The 17,534-nt window shown below is 42.4% G+C and overlaps 3 protein-coding genes across 8 annotated transcripts in view; 1 reads left to right on the top strand and 2 right to left on the bottom strand.

Annotated features, from left to right (window-relative positions):
* Positions 1–82: 82 nt before the first annotated feature.
* Positions 83–4,213, bottom strand: LOC129171428 (zona pellucida sperm-binding protein 3-like). Its single transcript, XM_054760072.1, has 10 exons — positions 3,848–4,213; positions 3,667–3,782; positions 3,499–3,602; positions 2,540–2,714; positions 1,570–1,687; positions 1,425–1,507; positions 1,207–1,364; positions 994–1,149; positions 480–584; positions 83–422 (listed from the first exon to the last, which is right to left on the bottom strand). The coding sequence occupies exons 1-10, from the start codon at positions 4,211–4,213 to the stop codon at positions 244–246; spliced, it is 1,560 nt and encodes a 519-aa protein (XP_054616047.1). The 3' UTR covers positions 83–243.
* Positions 4,214–4,988: 775 nt separating this feature from the next.
* On the top strand, positions 4,989–9,500 carry LOC129170721 (uncharacterized). The gene is made up of 4 exons (XM_054758605.1): positions 4,989–5,352; positions 5,414–5,761; positions 8,276–8,382; positions 8,482–9,500. Exons 1-4 carry the CDS (start codon positions 5,304–5,306, stop codon positions 8,695–8,697), a joined length of 720 nt encoding a protein of 239 aa, XP_054614580.1. The 5' UTR covers positions 4,989–5,303; the 3' UTR covers positions 8,698–9,500.
* A 135-nt stretch (positions 9,501–9,635) lies between these two features.
* Positions 9,636–17,534, bottom strand: part of tnrc6c1 (trinucleotide repeat containing adaptor 6C1) — a 56,040-nt gene continuing 48,141 nt past the window's right edge. For all 6 annotated transcript variants that reach the window (XM_054758598.1, XM_054758599.1, XM_054758603.1 and 3 more), the window contains 3 exons: positions 16,857–16,930; positions 16,630–16,769; positions 9,636–16,546 (listed from right to left, as the gene is read on the bottom strand). In XM_054758598.1, coding sequence (XP_054614573.1) covers positions 16,171–16,546; positions 16,630–16,769; positions 16,857–16,930 — 590 coding nt within the window. In that variant the 3' untranslated portion in view covers positions 9,636–16,170. The remainder of the gene's footprint in view (positions 16,547–16,629; positions 16,770–16,856; positions 16,931–17,534) is intronic.

Below are 17,534 nucleotides of genomic sequence, written 5' to 3'. Positions count from 1 at the left end.
GTAGATAAATACTGAACGCAAACCTTTTGGCAGCCTCATTTTGTAATCAAATTTCAGACTTTCCCTCAAACCCGGGTTTGAACAGCATTCATCACTTTAAAGTTGCTGGTGAATTATGTCAGCTGCTGCAGTGGCACCACTTGGTCTACATAACTCAAACTTTATAACAGTGAGCCCAAAGTATACAATTTCATGTTCTTTAGCCATCAGGTCACTAAAAGCACATCAAGTTTAATCAAATGTTTATTTCTTTGGGTCATTTATAACAGACTGGTCCAACTGTGCATCAGTTGAATTAGACAGTATGGTCACATCCTTAGACTGAGCGATAGGCCAAAGGTCAATGTCAAGTGTTGAGTTGTCTTCCTGGCCAACCCCTGGAATCAATGTTGCTTCAACAGGTCCACTTTCATGCTCTTCATCTGGGATTAGATTCATGTCATCATCACAAGTCAGGTTATGACAGAACACTGGTTTACCTTTTAGATCGTTTGCGAATTCTTCAAGTGGGATGTCTTCATTGTCAGAGGTCACATCATCTTGGTTTGATGTGAACAGACCAGGAAGTAGCCCCTTCGCCGGGTCTAAAAACATGGAAGCACACTTTAGCAGGGAGAACTTCCAACTTACAGTGGGTGCCTTTGTTAGCATATGGCGAGCATCATTAATGCTTTGTCACAAAACACTCCTTAGCACCCCATTAGCTTGCCAATACTGAACTGTAGTTAAAGTTATAAATGCTTTTCTTTTGAGCATGGCTGGGAAAAACCCACAGAGCCAAAGTTGCAAGTGCCAACACTTTGCTAAAAAAAAGGTGAGAAACTCAAAATAACTCCTTGCAAAACACTGGTCTGGAGGATCTCGTCACATCCATCTATCATGTCAAGGTGACAAAAGGTTAGTTTTTACATATGAAACTGTTGCATTCATATTTTGGCTGTCTGGAATGGCTTAATGACAAAGTATTGAGTTTAAATACTACAATAAACTCACCCTTCCTGTAGTTGAGCCCACTCTTCCACTGGCTGCCATACAGAGCAGGCCTGCTGATCTTCTGGAGGACTGAAGGCACCTCTTCCTCAGGAAGAGTCCAACTCTTCTTGGCCGGCAGAACCAACACAGGACCCACTCGCTGCTCCTCTTCCCAAACTGGAATAGATTAGCGTTGAAGTCACCCCAACCGCATCATAGGACATGTGACCATACCGTCAGCAGGAAGTCTGCTCCTCCACTGCGGTTCAGAGGTGTCAGGCTTGCTGAAACCACGAGGCCCAAACTTGGCGGGCTTCCTGTGAGCTTGTCCAACTTCACTTTGGCTTTGACAATACCCACATAAGTAGTCGTTGCCATCAGCTGACCTCCACCTAAAATATAAACTTATGCACACTCCGTATTCATCCACGGAAACTTAAGCCAATACTTGCCTCCCGTTGACAAAAGTGCATGCTTTGTTTGGCACCTCTGCATCATTGACTGGCACTGCATTCAGGTGGCACGTGATGTAAAGCTGGAGACAGGAAGTGGCCATCTTATGAACTGCATATAAAACAAATTGAGTAAAAAACCAACCTCTCCTCTGTCCTCATTGTGGAACCTGAAAGCATCGATGACCAACTGGAGCTTGTCATCTTGCGTCCTGACTAAGAAATGAGACTTGGAACCTGGAAGCTTTGAATCCAACAGGCACCTATTCAAGAGAAGCAGGAGTCTGCGTTACCTCCAGCATGCATGAACACAAACCTTTAAGATATAGTTGATGGAATTGTTCATACCCAAGCCCATAAGGCCAATTGTAGTTTATGATCTGTTATAAATCAGTAATTCATGAACCAGGAAGTAGCCTTCTAGTTAAATTGAAAGCATATCAACATTCCCTGTTGAGTCAAACCAATGTCCCGTTAGACCTTTAGTTTTACACTTTCCCAATCCAAAATTTCAATTGGTACAGTACCATCCACCTCTAACACAGAAGTGACCCATTTACTTGCTGCTTAGCAGTATGTGGAATCAAATTATGGAACGCTCAAGAACTCAAACTTCTGTACAGGCTGTCCTCACTAGGGTTGCGGGTGTATGCTGGAGCCCATCCCAGTTGGCTTCATGTACAAAACAGTACAAGTAGATATTTACAAAGTAAGTCCTGAACCACTACAATTTGTTTAACCACTCTGCACGCAAGTCATTTTTTTAGGACTTGCATTGTACTCACTATGTTTGTCAACTATTAACTTCCATCGGTTCTAAATTATATCTACTATGATGACTTATTTCTGTAGTGATTAAACACTTGACTCCTATTGTACAAACTGGACAAAGCAGAGGTGTAGATTAATAAGCTATTCTTCCTACACCTTTTTGGACATGGACCGAATTGTACTACAGTATGATGTATTCCAGTGTAATTTACATCCTCAAACTACAAGTTTATATTTAAGTGAAATGTCACTATCCCACCCTATAAAAAGACCTTTTAGGCACAGTCTTAGAGTACCTAATGAAGTGGCCAAGAGGGTACACATGCTAGCTTTGAGGTGCTCACCCATGTTCAATGAAGACATAACGAGGCACTGAGTGGATGTCGGGCTGCAGTGTGGCCACACAGCTGCTCAGGAACACACGAAGACCCATGTGATGTCCTACTCGCACTGAGGCTTCCATGGAGATGGGCTGGCCCACATAGTACACGTTAGAGCTCCTCTCATACAGCCAGTCACCTGGAAGGTCAATGCAGGTACAATGTTGACACTGGGCCAACTTTCATTTGGAACCATTACAAACCAACTCAGGCACCATTTCGAGAGGTTAACAATTAAGCCCTTCGACAAACTGATTTGACCCTCACAGCACGCCGTAGTATGGTGTCTCGATACATACTAGCGAAGGAGTGTCACTTTATAGAAAAGAAAGTTTAGTTTCGACAAGGACAGCCATGAAACCACCAGTTAAAGGTGATAAAATACGCACGGTCAACGGAAGGCATGTTACACGGAAGCGCTGTGCTTTCTGGGACTTGTAGTCACTGTTGCCAACTTTTCAGTAGAAAAGGCAGCTGTCGTATAAATCGCTAGTGACGTCATCGTCAACGACAAAAACTTAACCATAATTATGTTTAGAAATACAAACACTTGATTTTTGTTACGGTAATTTAAATATTGTCCATTTCAAAATAATTTCTCAGCCAGCCCCTCATCACAATTGAGAATTGGCACAATTGAAACAGATTATGCCGTGTATATTCTATGACCGGGTGTGGGTCGTGAGTGGCACACTCTTCTGGTGAATATATGAAATAGAAATTCATTTGCACTCTCGATGCAGAGAGCTCCAAGTCATGGCTTTGGGAGGGGCGGACCTGTCAACAGCACCCACAGCTTCTCAGTGAGAACCAGAATGCGCTTTCACCATATTAGAAAACAACGACATAGTTAAATTATTATTTTTTAAATAAAACCCTTGTACTACTATCAGGCTGTAAATAGTCCCATGAGATGAACCTACTTGTCATAACTCTGAGGTTAAAGTCCAGTGTTTCTACTGCAGCTTGTGTGGACATGAAGGGGATCCATGTGGGAGCCAAGGACGAACTGGATAGACTGTAGCGCCTAAGGAGAACCAGAGTATTCTAGAACCTAATCACATTAACTGGGAAAAAAAAAACAAACCCACCTTTCATAATGACACTCTATTGGAATGACAGCCTCATCCATTCGTATGAGACCATCAGGAGAAGGTGTAGGAGTGTAGATGAGTAGGTTGGTGTAGACCAGAGAATCCTCAGTCATCTGTGGACAGCACAGATTCAGAACCAGTTTGGTTTATGGTGGATGCTATAATGTTGACTTTTTACCCAGTATTTGGTGCCACAGTCCAGCAGCCTGACAAGAATCCTATACTGGTTCTCCGAGAATGGGGTGGCCCGACAGAAGCCTTCATCATGATCCACCCCGAGGCGCAACTCAAAGCTATTGACAGGTGCCCCAACACCAAACAGGTCTGCTTGGATCAGAATTTCCAGGGAGTCCGGGTGGCACATCACGCTGACTGTGTTGAGAGGCTGCCCCTGGTCCACCGGAGCCTCTTTAGTGTCAAATTTGGAGGCCGCCTGGTGGTACCCTCCATGATCCTGCTGAGAAGCGTCATCCCTACGGAAAGAGAAAGATGAAGCCAAGAGCATCAAAATGGGCAGTGACACGTTGCCAGGAAAAGGCGCCATCACGATCTGCCTGAGCACACTGCCGACAGCTTGGGAATTACTCAGCTGTGCACCTTTTTATTGTGGAGACAATCAGGTGACACTCTGCTCACCTGAGTCCAATTACACACTGATGGCACACACTACGCCCGCTTTAGAAACAGCTTGCCGGTTAACAATATAGACCTTTTTGATTAAGAAAAAATGGTCTGTTTTTCTTTTTCTATTTTTACTTTACATATATTAGATTTTTTCTGAATTATTTTTAATTTAAATTAAAATTTGTATTCATTAATTACTGTTTCTGCCTGTTTGTTGTTTATTATTTTTGTATTAACTATTTAAATTAAAATGCAATTATCAACATGTATCAGTTAATTCACATAATGTAATTTAAATAGCTTTCTAATTCTTAATAATTTTATATTTTTCACATTTTTAAATGTTGATTATTTTAAAATGTAATTCAATATTTCAATAATGAATTTCTCATCTATTTGTTTTTTTAGTTTATTATTTTTCTTTCATTTATATATCAACACACACAGTATACATGTATTCAAGAAATAATTCCATGACTTTGGTGAAAAAATTTTAATGTTCTATTTTGAATTAAACAATTTTATATTTCTCCTAATTTTATCTAGCTATTCATTTAAAAAAAAAATCCCAATACTTTTGTGTTTTGCTCCTGTCAGTAAAAAAAAGGGTACAAACGTCTCTTCTATTGTGTATTTATGTTGGTATTTCTGCTGGTTGTTTTGATACACAAAGTAATGTAAGGTAATTAGTTGAAAATGGCTAATTTTGGGCAAATGACCCCAAATCCTTTGAAATTGTGGCAAACAAAATGCACAGTATAAAACTTTTTTGTTGTTTTCGGCAACCGAGCTAGAATGCCCCACTAAATTGACAGGTCTAACACAGGAACTGGAGCGAAATACAGGTAGTAGTAGTATGTAGCGTGCAGAAGAAGCAGTTTAACAAGACTTGTGGCTGTGGCGTCTTCCTGCTTGGTGGTGAAGAACAATAAATAAAGGAAATGGTAGGAGGCCCATTGTGACTAGGTTGTCTGTGGTTTAATGTTAGTGTGCTTTTAAGCCAGAAGAACATGAAGACCAGCATTGTGTTCCCTCTTGTCCTTGTTCAGCTATTAGAGGGTAAGAATGAAGCTCATATTTAATGCCCATTACTGCTCATGTCAGTGTTGTTTGTGTGCAGCTCATGCAGATGTGACCTTCAAGCAGCTGAAGGAGAATCAGTCCTTGGAGCTCTCCTGTCACAGGGACGACAGCGGTCTGACAAGCCTCCACCTGTACCACAGCCGAGGACACACACAGACCACACTGCTGTCCATGCTCCCACATGGCAGCGGAAGTGACGAGCTTAGGCTGGACCAGAAAAACAAGTGGCGCCTGCGGGTGTCTGGAGGACGGAACACCTCACAGGTGAAGGTGATGTTGCTGCATTTGAAACCAGCTGACTCGGGCTTGTACGTATGTGAGCACATCTACAGAGAAAACAGCTCCTTCACCACTCAGCAGCTCTTCCTGTTGGTTAACGACTCAGGTAACGACTACTTCCTTGTACAACTTCCTTTTTAAAAATGCGATGATAACCATAGAACCGGAAATGGACACGATTGCGATGTAGTGAAATTGGTCACATGTCTGTCTTTGCTGTTCCGTTCAACACGGTTAAGTCAACAAAATAATACAAGAAGAATAGAATGTACACCACTAAGTCTTTATGTGAAGACACTCGGCTCCCAGCCATATAGCAGGGGTCTCAAACTCACGGCCCGAGGGCCATTTGCGGCCCACCAAATCGTATCTTGCGGCCCGCGACTGGATATCAAAGAGCAGTGTAACTGCAGCCCGCAACATCCGGGCAAGCTCAGTGTTACTTCCATACTTACAGGGGCAAGTAAACACCAAGACTGAATATAACAGTGGTGTTATCACATGGATGTATTGTGAATTGTATCGTATCGTGAGGTACCCTGAGATTCCCAGCCCTACTCCCAATACTTGATGCGGCCCAGCCTCACCCAGACTCTACCTCCACTGGCACCCAGTGAAATTGAGTTTGAGACCCCTGCTCTATAGAAAAGTGGTACATTCCTCTATGTCCTGGCTGCTCAGTATAAAATATCTAAGTTGCCAAATAATAATAATTAAAAAGAAGGAACATAATGTACACAACTAGGTCTTTATGTGAAGCACAAGCGGTGATGGCACACAGGGCAAATGTGATGACAACTGATGTAGGAAAGTGGTACACTTGTCTCTGTTCTGGCTGCTCAGTACCATATGGCTACTGTCAATATCAACAACAAAATAACTTTTTATATGAACAGATATTGACTGTATGTGCTGATTTTGATTTGTTTATATCAGTTGTGGCCGCACAGAGGCCTAGTAGTTAGCATGTTGGCCACACAGTCAGGAGATGTGAAAGATCTGGGTTGGAATCTCCGTTGGGCATTTCTGTGTGGAGTTTGCATGTTCTCCCCGTGTGTGCGTGGATTTTCTCCGGGTACTCCGGCATCCTCCCACATTCCAAAAACATGCATGTTAGCTTCATTGGCGACTCTTAAGTTGTCCATAGGTATGAATGTGAGTGTGAATGGTTGTCCATATGTGCCCTGCGATTGGCTGGCAACCAGTCCAGGGCGTACTCCGCCTGTCGCCCGAAGTTACAGTAGCTGGGATAGGCTCCAGCATACCCCCGCGACCCTAATGAGAAGAAGCGGCATAGAAAATGGATGGATGGATGGATGAACTCAGTGGTTAACTTCTTTTTACACTTGTATGACAGTTAAAAAGGATTTAAAATGCTAATTAAAAAAAATAGCCTGTACAGTTAATAACACAGTCATACCTCGTTTTTCACGGTTAATTGGTTCCAGCCTCGACCGCGACAAGCGAATTTCCGCAAGGTAGGATTTAATAATAATAAATGGAATATTTTCATAGTTATGGCAAACCCCTATAGTCACGTTTACATTTGTATTACCCAATATAGTAGACACAATCAGAGAAAATAAGACATATTAGACATAAATAAGATAACATCGACTCACATGTCAGCAGTTCCTTGTTTTTTTCTGGACAGCGTACTTCCTGAGTTGGCTATTGTCTCATTAGTGCAATGTAATGGCGGTTTTAAATGGCTTTACACTCATATTACCCAATATAGTAGCCTTAATAAGAGTAAATAAGCCATTTCATACGTTAATAAAACTCTTGTTCATGTGTGTGTCACAGTAAATGTGTTCTCTAGCGGACCTTAGTTGTGGGCGGACAGAGGAGTGGTGGACAGGAAGTGACGTCAGAGGTTCAGAGCTGAGTTTTAGCTTGTCTTGGGTTACGGCCCCAACAATAGCCCATGTTATTATTATGTTGTTATTATTATTGTGCCTCTTGTGAGATCATTTAAACCTGCACCAAATGCCTTTTGTGGCGATCACATCTGGTGCTTGTCTCACCAAACACCTAGTGGCCAATGTAGACCCGCCTCCCAGGCACAAGCCGTAAGACCTCTTCCTGCATGTTTTCCACTGCATGTTTCAGTGGTTCATTTCTTTTTAAACTTGTATGGCCGTTAAGAAATGTGACTTAAAACGTTGCCTGGACAGTTAATAAACGTGTTATGATTATCACAGTTTGGCCCTGGAACAGGTCATTTTCATTTCCACTACTTCCTATGGGGAAAATAGTAGTTTTGAAATCTGAACAACCATCTTGGAAGTTCCACCTTAGTCTGTGTAAGAGAACAACCGTCATTTTAACATTCTTAACTGTCATAGAAGTGTAAAAAGAAAACAAAAATAATAATAAAACATACAGCTTTGTCACGTTAGCCATGTTGTTCTGTGTACGCATTAGTTTCCTGTTCTATGGTTATCATCACATGATCCCTCTTTCTCATTCCTGGTACCCTTCCGTGGTGGCAACAGCCCAAAGAAAAAGCAGGAGTTAGTCCTATAGATGCTCACTGAGCTGATGTCTCACAGTATTAAATATTTCTACATGATGGTAACATTTTCATTGGGAGGACTGGTGGTGGTGTTTTGTGCAGGGAGGAACTGCCAGTGCTCTTCCGACTACCCCCCTCTGCTCTTGGCCATCTTTTCAGTGACCTGCTTCCTTCTGATTGTGCTCGTGTGTCTCGCTGTGGAAAAATGTGTGAGTAGGTCAAAAAAGTGCACTCTACTATAGAGTCACTTCAATTTAACTTTAACTTTAAATGTGTGATAGCTAACAAGTTGTAGTATGTTTTTTAAGGTGAAGACAAGGCGCCATCCCAGTGCACCAGCTGCTGTTCCAGTCTATGAGGAAATGACCAGGAAGCAGCAACATTCCGAAATAATCCTCCCGAATAAGCAGGAAGTGCCCTCACACCTGGAGGAGGTCACCTCGCCATTGTATGCTAACGCCCCCATAAAACAACCACAGGACAACTTCTACGCCTGCCCCAGACACATCGCCCTCAGAGCCTGATTGAAAATGGCAAGTGGAGACTCTCCTAATTTAGCATCTCTAAAAACACGAGTGAAAGTATTACTTATAATAAATTTACATACATACAACATACATTTGAAAATCTTAAGTAGCTTTCTTAGTAGTGTTAAAGCGTACTCACCGCTGATACTGCAAGTCCGAGAATGCAGTGCTTTTTGTGTCGTTAGATAGCTTTCGCCTGCTCTTGTTGTTGAGCGCTCACGTAAGTATGTTGAATCAGGTTTTACTTATAGCTCTGTGACACAAATAAGTGGTCCAAACGTAGTGTAGGTTTTATATTGAAATATTATTTTGTAAATTGTGTCGCGGTGTACCGCAACCATAGACCTAGACGCCGCATTGAGCACTGAGCCGTACGTCAACGTCGCCGCCATATTGGATGTGTCAAAGCAGCGCTGTAAATGAATACAAGTAAATGTACTTACTTTCATAAAGTGCCTTTCTACAAAGAAATTCAAGTTAATTGCTCTTGTTTATCTGAGTCCTTCTGAGAACATTTTTTGTTTTGGTTTGGAGAGTTTTTTGTTATTTTTTGAGCGACGGTCTTAAACTTTTGATCAGCTGATAAACAGACGATTTCAGTTTATTTTCAATAACTTACTTTTTCTAAATGCTTTTTGTCTCACTCCCCCTTCTTGTTTTTGCATATTGTAGCTCTACTTAAAACCTCATTAAGATCCAAATGTGCAAAATGCAAATTCTAGCAATTTTTCAACTGGTCTTAAGATTTTGGTCAGGTCTGGATATACTTTATTGTCTTACTTTGTAAATCTACATGTTTGGAGAGGCAAATGGTAATTTTTTTACCAATTTTATTATTAAAGCATTGGTGTTTTATCAATATAATTATTGTAATGTTCTGTATGATTAGTACTTTTTTGGGTGTGGTGTGCATGCAGAAAGAAAGTGCACATTACTTTTAAACAGCCGAGAAAAAAATTGCTATTTTATTAATATCTGAAAGAAGCTCCATAGTTCATGACAACATTTGTTGTTTCGGTGCATGTCATTTTGAACAATCACATTCTATGAGGAGAAAGATATACAGAGAGAGAGAAAAAAATAAACCATTACAAGCCACTGACTTTCATCAAATCTCAGTACAGACATTTTTTTGTAATATTCCAAACCATAAAGTAAAGGCAAAAAAAGCAGCCCTAATTCCAAAACACCCGCTGATAACCCCCCTCCCTTCCCAAACAAACAAACAAAAACCCTTAAAAACCTTGAGGGTGACAGGCTGGAATCCCACAGTGCTAAAGAGTGAGACGCTCATTGGTTTTTAGGAATACACAGCATGGCGATGTAACGCGATCGGAATCAGGACAAATAAAAAATAAAACCATATTGGATCCCCTCCCTATCCCATAAAACCCCTGCAATAAATCACCCACAGTCAGTGTAGGCCATGAAATCGCCTTCTTCTGCTCCTCCAACACTTGTGCATAGTTTCATGTTCCTTTACAACCTTGTTTTACAAACATCCTCAACACAAACAACAAAAATCATCTTTTTCATGAACGACAAGAGAGAAAGAAGGTAAGAGAATAATGCACGACTCTCCTGATTCAGTCAGGATGGGACCTCAGTAAGAAAAAACACAAGGGTCAAAACAAAACAGCATTTTGCATCAACTTATTCATTATTCGGTCTCTCGTTTTTTTTTTTTTTTTGTTCAAACAATCAAAATCCATATTTTCATTTTGAAATGTAAAGCAATTTTAATATATAGATTTGTATATATATAAAGCACTCCATAGTCATTTAAAGTCCATTATTTGGTTATTACGTAACTGCTACGGATTTAAAAAAATGACAGGTATTTGCTCCTCCTTCTCAAATCCATAACTTTCAGTGCTTAGATTATTCTCAATAATAAAAATGTACATTAAAATGATGTGGAGTTGGTACTCTGGAACCCTGGCCTTCCTGAGACGAGATCCACGTTTTCATGTGTGTGCAAGATAGTGAGCAATTGTCTTTTTTTTTGTCCTGTTTTTTTTCTTCTTTTTTTTTGTATAAAGTAAAAATATATAGAATCAACATAAAACATACAGGCTTCAGATAGTCCAACATAAACACAGAACAAGACAACGCTGTTGGATCCCAGAGTTCTTAAAGTAGCACAAGAAATCTTCATTCTGTGAAGTGTTGCACTTTGAAAAATGGAAGCATTTTGTCCCCCCCCCCCCCCTTTTTTTTTTCTTTAAACCCCAACAACATTCCCATTCATTGTTTTAATTCTTTTGGAACTCCAGAATGAAACAAAAGTGTTTTGTAAACTGTCAGTGGCCAGGTGGGTACAATGAAATGAATGAAAGAAGAGAGGAGAGAGAGATAGGAAAAAAAAAGTAGGCACCTCTGAGGTGAGCCGAGGCTCTGTCTTGACCTTTGCCCTCAGACAGCAGAAGTCCTTCTAACCCCTCAAAAAACTATGGCCACAAGTCTGTCAAATACTCCTTTTTTTATACATATGTTTTTTTTTTTTGCCTTTTTTTTCTTTTAGGTTTATAGCCTGCAAAATGGTGCAATACTCAAATATGATCCATACTTTCCTTGGATTATTGTCCACAATGAAAGCCACTAAAGGTTGATAAACATTACATTTAAAAACAAAACACACACTTATTTATTTGAATTTTTTTTTTTTTTTTTTAAGTCCTTGAGTAAACATGTACACCGTCTGCCCCCTCGGTACTTGTGTCATGTCGTTGGGTTTAGCTGGATGAGGACACTCAGTGCAACGCTATAGAGGCTAGTCACAACAATACTGAGTTGAAAAAAAAAAAGAAGAAGAAAACAAACAAAAATGGCCGACACTTGTCTGCGCACATTATTGGAAACATTCTCACTCACACACACACACACACACACACACATATACACATGTACAGTACAAGCAGCCTTGTGCAAACACTCTGGTGTTCATTTTGCCTTTTAAAGTCGCCCAATTTCTTTGAATTGGAAATAAAGTAAATGAAGGAGACAAAATAATAATAACTACATAAAAGTGTTCACATTACATTGTTGGCGCTTTTTGATTCAAGTATTTCTTTTCATTATTTTTTCTATTAGTCTGATATGTTTATGATTTTGTCAATGTTAGAGGGAGGGTGCATATGAGGAGGGGGCGGGGGGAATAGGCATGGAACACACACATACAGTACATATAAACACACACGCGCGCACACACACTCGCACCTATGATGCGGAGAAACTAGCATGTGCATATTCAACCCCCGGCTAATGCAACTCTTTTGTGTGTGATCCACGATTGTGATGCAAAAGTTGGCTTCTCTTGCCTTTTTGCAACTTTTTGTTATGGAGAAAAAAAAAAATAAAGGGGCGGCACACATTTGACCTCCTACACAAGGTGGAAGGAAAAGGGGGCAGGGCTCAAGCGTCGTTGCTGAGAATAGAACAGGAGAGGCTGTTTACACTCATTTCACAACTGTATCTGTGAGTGGAAAACTGCAGTCGCTTAAAAATGGGTATAAAATTGGAGGTTTTTGAAGACGGCGACATGAGGTTTACCGTAACCCCTCGTTTATTGCGCTTAATCGGTTCCAGATCCGACCACAATAAATTAATGAATTTCTGTGAAGTAGGTGCCATTATTTCTAAACCAAATGTTTTCGTAGAGCATAGAACAACAGTTGACGACCTTCTACGTACAGTTTTTTATATTATTAGAGCCCTCTAGACACACAATAACACCCCTACAGTCACCTTTACACTCAGATTACCCAATATAGTTGATCTAATCAGAGAAAATAAGCCAAATAACACATAACTAAGCCTCGTGCTCGTGCGTTTCAATAAATGTCTACCAGACGTGTGGACAGGAAGCGATGTCGGGGATTCAGAGTTGAGTTTTAGCTGGAGTAACCAGTGTTATTGTGATGATTATTGTGCCTATTGTGAGATAATTGAAATCCGCAATAATGGATGTTGACAGCGCTAAAGTCTGGTGCGAGTTACATGACACCTAATGGCCAGTATAGACATCAACATCCTTGAATCCCTTCAACTGGATTTGTATTTTAGTTAGTTCATGTAGTCGTTTTTATGCTTGAAATGCTTAATTTTGACCAAAGATATGTAAAAATTGCTTAATATGCTTATTTTTGTTGAATATTAGGCCGTAGTCAACCAAGAAACAGTGGCCATTTATTAATTCGCTTTTGAAAAACCGAGATAGAATGGGGACGCAATGTTCGAACCGCCAAGGGACGCCTGTATATCTAACATGGAAGATATGCGCGTACCTTATTTAGTTTGTTCCACTGAAGACAAACAGCTTTTTAACACAGTTACATATACATTTAGTGTTACCATTCTCAACATAGATAAACACATTTAGAATATTAAACATACATTTTTGGACACGACCGGAAGGATCCTAACTGCAGTGTCTTCCGGTGTTTAGTTGCTCTGTGTTGATGATAGCTTTAAAAACATTATTGCCTGTATGAGAAACTATTAAGACAAACAAAAACTCCTGTTGTCGTGTAAACATGCCCCTCTGAGTCCCGGCCACCCCGTCCCTCCAGTGCGAGCTAGCCCAGTTCCGTGATTCAAGTCCAGTGTGGAGTAAATGCACAGAAAACAAATCCATACACACAAAATAAAATAATAAAGAACACAGGCATTAATGATTGTTCTGTTCAATGACAAGTCTTGAAAGAGTGACTCTGGAACAGAGAACACGCATAAAAACAAAACAAAACACTTTTAAGACTTGGTACCGAACTTGAGATGTGTTCCTGTTTGTGACTGGCAGCTAGCGCCACCTTTAGGTTGGAGGCCTCAACAGAAAAACAGAACCTCAGATTTGGAGTGCTCTAACACAAAAGAAATATGATCAAGATCCTGTTGTTTTTTTTTGGTTATTTAAAAAGAGATGTACCCAATGTGACCCATAAACAGTGCACAGACACATACAAGGACCAAACCCCCTCACCCCCAATCCACAAATAACCGCCGCCTCCAACTCCTGTTGGTGAAAAGCAGCATGGCCACTAGTTTGTCATGGCCTCCTCCACCTCATTTGATAAAAATTGATATTTGGATGTCAGTTGGCACAAGAAGAAGTTCCTCAAGCATGAGTGCCTGCAGTTGGTGTCGCCTACAAGCTCGGTGGGAGATGATGTTTTGAAGGGAAGCTGCCTTGGTCGTAAATGTGGCGAGAGAGGGCGGTGATGTTTGGCAGAGAGGAGGATCAGGGGTGGCAATGGCGGCGTGTTCACACCTCCTTGTTCTTTTGCATAGAAATGGAAGGCTGCTTCTCAGTGGAGGTGGCTCCGAGTGGAACTGAGTGCTCCCAGAGGTGAAACAAAAGCACCAGTGTGGAGTGTCCTGGACGGAGAGAGGAAGTGGGTACGTTGATGGGCAGCGGAGCTTTTGAGGAAGTGTCGCGAGCAGGTGGGAGGGGGGCTGAACACTGCATAAAGCCATGACATAGGTGTCGTCAATGAACATCAACAAAAAGCACATAGGCAAAAAATAAAACTTTTAAAAATGCCTCCATGTCAAGAGTGGAAGTGGAGGTTGCTGAGGGCAGCAGCAGCAGTAGCAGTAGTAGTAGTATTAGTAGTAGTACACAAAACACAAAAGAGCTGGAGGAAGAGGAGGGAAGTCATGTGGGAAGTGGTGGTGGTGATGGTGGTGGTGGTGGTGGTGGTGGTGGTGGTGAGGTCAGGGGTGAGGTCTGCTTGCAGAGCACTGCACCCTGCAGCAGGCAGGCACTCAGTGGCCACGCCATGATGCCGACTGGCTAGTGGGGGTGGCACACCTCTCCAGGAAACAAGGCTTCGTTTAAAAAAAAAAAAAAAAAAAGAACACCTCCCCCCCTCCACACCCCCAATCGGATCATCATCTTTGCTACCATATTCATTCTGGGAGAGTGGAGCAGGATGGGAAACAAAAACAAAACAAAAAAAAGAAGAAAAATCTTCACATCCATAAGTTTGAAGCCACATAGCAGTCAGTCACTTTCTATTTGCCAGTGTTGCTTCTGCTTGAGCCGCCATTGAAGGGTGCGGGTCGAGCCTGGGCGGCAGCACGGGGGCACAGTGAGGGGTAGGTGGCTCCTGTTAAGTGCTATGATAGAGCAGCCTTTCACATCTCTACACGCATTTCAGTCAAAAGAAAAAAAAAAGTAAAGACAGGCTTCTTTCATCATTTTGGTTCGATGCCTTCTATCCATATTCTCTCACACACACACGCACGCACACGCGCACACACACACACACACACACGTCGCCTGCTGAGAAGTGCTTTAAGTGAATGACCAGCTTGCTACTCTCCTGAGCTCACGCACGCACATTTGGAGGGGGATGTATTAGTGGCAGTAAGTCTGGGGGTGGCGCTGCACATACGTAGGTCACATAGAAGTTCAATGTGGTTCTCTTATGGTCATCAGTAGGGAGCATGGACGGTTACAGTCTGTTGTGGCTTATATTGCACGTCACTTGAAATATTTTTTTTTTTTTTGTAGTTGTTGTGACAAAAGGGTGGGGGTGTGGGTGGGATTAGGGGGTGCTGATTTTCCTGTCTTGAGGTTTTGAACAGCAGTGAGAAGGTCCCAGACCAAACTGCGAGACGAGTTGAGGTGCATCCATTTGTTGGTGTCGTTACAGCTCCACAGTAATAGCAGTGGTTCATGTTGTACTGTAATCCGCCCCGCCCCCCAAAGCCCAGCCCCTAACACATTAGAATAATAGCGTTTCTTAAATTTGTTTGCAATGCTTCAAGAACAGCAAGAAAAAAATACACTACAAAAATAAATGGCTTGAACAAGGCGAACATAGTTGCATCATTCCCTTTGAGAGTGTTTTGTGAGGGGATCTGCTTTGCAAAAAAATACAAATAAAATAAAAGCACTGTTTGTAGATGGGAGCTGTGGTTGCTTTCTGTTAGGCCGCAGCAGCATGAACTCCCCACGTCGAATTTCACTGGCTCAGAGATGAGGGTGTGCAAGTGTCCATATGCTTCTCCACCCGCTTACAGAGTGAGTGAGGGAAGCAGGGCAACGGGGGGAACAAGGTTAAGGCCAATATTAGTGCTGAGAGTCTGGAACAGCCGAGGAATAACAACCAGCGCTCTGATTGACAGTTTTTTTTTTTTTCAACTTTGGGAATGATGCCCTCTCGCAGGTCTCTGAGGTGCAGTATGATTGCCTCCAAAAAGGCAGAGAGAGTTAAAGATGGCAGCTCATTTCATTCGGAGAGTTCACCTGTGTAAAAAGTTTGAATGAAAAGACATCTTCGTGTGTCTCCAAGTGTAAAAGCTCAACACTGCGACTTTCCTCCAAAAACAAACTAAAGAAAAAGGAGTAGAGGAAGGCGACGAGCAATGAGGACTCCTCTTGTATCTCCCTTCACCTTCACGGGTACTCCATTGCTGATTATCTCCATATTGATTTGAAAGTTGTTTTTTGCTCCATTGTCCTTACATAGACTCCCCGCTCAGCAGGTCTCCAGGTAGCAGCGTGTTGATCGGGCTGGGGCTCCCCATTACCCGACCTTCCTCTCCACTTGGGGGACCCCACAGGCTGGAATATTGCTGCACACCACCCCACAGCAGCTCTCCGCCGCCCTTGGTGCCGCTGGTACCTCCGGTGCCATTGTTGTTGTTGTTCCAGTGGGGGGCGTGGCCGATGGGGTGAGAGGCTCCGGAGCCAGACCCGCCCATCCTTGTCTGATTGGTTCCCGGAGTGGCCTGCCAGCTGGTCGTCCCGCCGAGCGACTGGCCCTGTGCAAAGAAGCGATTCACTTCCTCTTCTCCGGCGAACTCTGCTAGAATGGTAGTGTTCCCGAGCACACACCTGGGTGGATACAGCAGAAGCAGGATTAACAGCACTAGCAACTACTTGGGTATCTGTTGGCCTTGAACCTGACAAAGACATACATGTGCAGGGACTTCTGAGCCTTGGCAGCTTCGTCCTTGGAGCTGTAGCGCACCACAGCATTGCCCTGTGTCAGGTTGAGGTGGAATGTGATGAGAGGGCCGTGCTGCATGCACAGTGTGCGCAGAGTTGATCCGTCAATCTGCCGCAGAGAGGTTGAAGTTACATATAGTGCACAGTAACGGAAAAGCGTGCATCAAATGTTGACACGCTTCCTGGAGCATCTCACCTGTGGAGTGAGGTTCCTCAGGACCAACCAGCTACTGGTCCTGGTGGAGCTGTCTGTACTCCAGGTGGTGCCTGCTACAGAAAATGGTGAGTGCAGAGGTCTGTTAGCAACACATTCATCATGAAATAAATATAAATAGACTACCATACATGCAGTGATTCTATTCAAGTAATCACCAAGTCTCCTATAGTGTTCGGGAGGGTGGTCTACTAATTAGCAGTGTCAAAAAACTTTGGCAATAAACAGCTGTGGCCTTAGTCAACCGCTTGATGTACAGGTAGAGCCACAAGATGGCAGTAACTGCATTTAAAAGTACAGTCCTTCAAGTGGTAGACTATGGTCTCTTATTAGTCAAAACGTATTGAAATATCCCCGTGTGTATGTGTGGAGGTACTCCGGTTTCCTCCCACATTCCAAAAATATGCATGTTAGTTTAATTGGAGACTCAAAATTGCCCACAGGTATAAATGAGAGTGTGAATGGTTGGTTGTATGTGCCCCGTGATTGGCTGGCGACCGGTCTAGGTTGGACCCTTCCTCTCGCCCAAAGTCAGCCGGGACAGGCTCCAGCATACCCTAGTGTGGACAAGCGGCATAGAAAATGGATGGATGGATATTGACACACAAGTATGTAGTATCACATATCACTTGTATGTCAATATCCCCCATATTTGGGGCT

The sequence above is a fragment of the Dunckerocampus dactyliophorus genome, chromosome 18 (assembly GCF_027744805.1).
Source record: "Dunckerocampus dactyliophorus isolate RoL2022-P2 chromosome 18, RoL_Ddac_1.1, whole genome shotgun sequence".
Classification (NCBI taxonomy): Eukaryota; Metazoa; Chordata; class Actinopteri; order Syngnathiformes; family Syngnathidae; genus Dunckerocampus; species Dunckerocampus dactyliophorus.
This window is presented reverse-complemented; position numbering and strand designations above follow the sequence as displayed.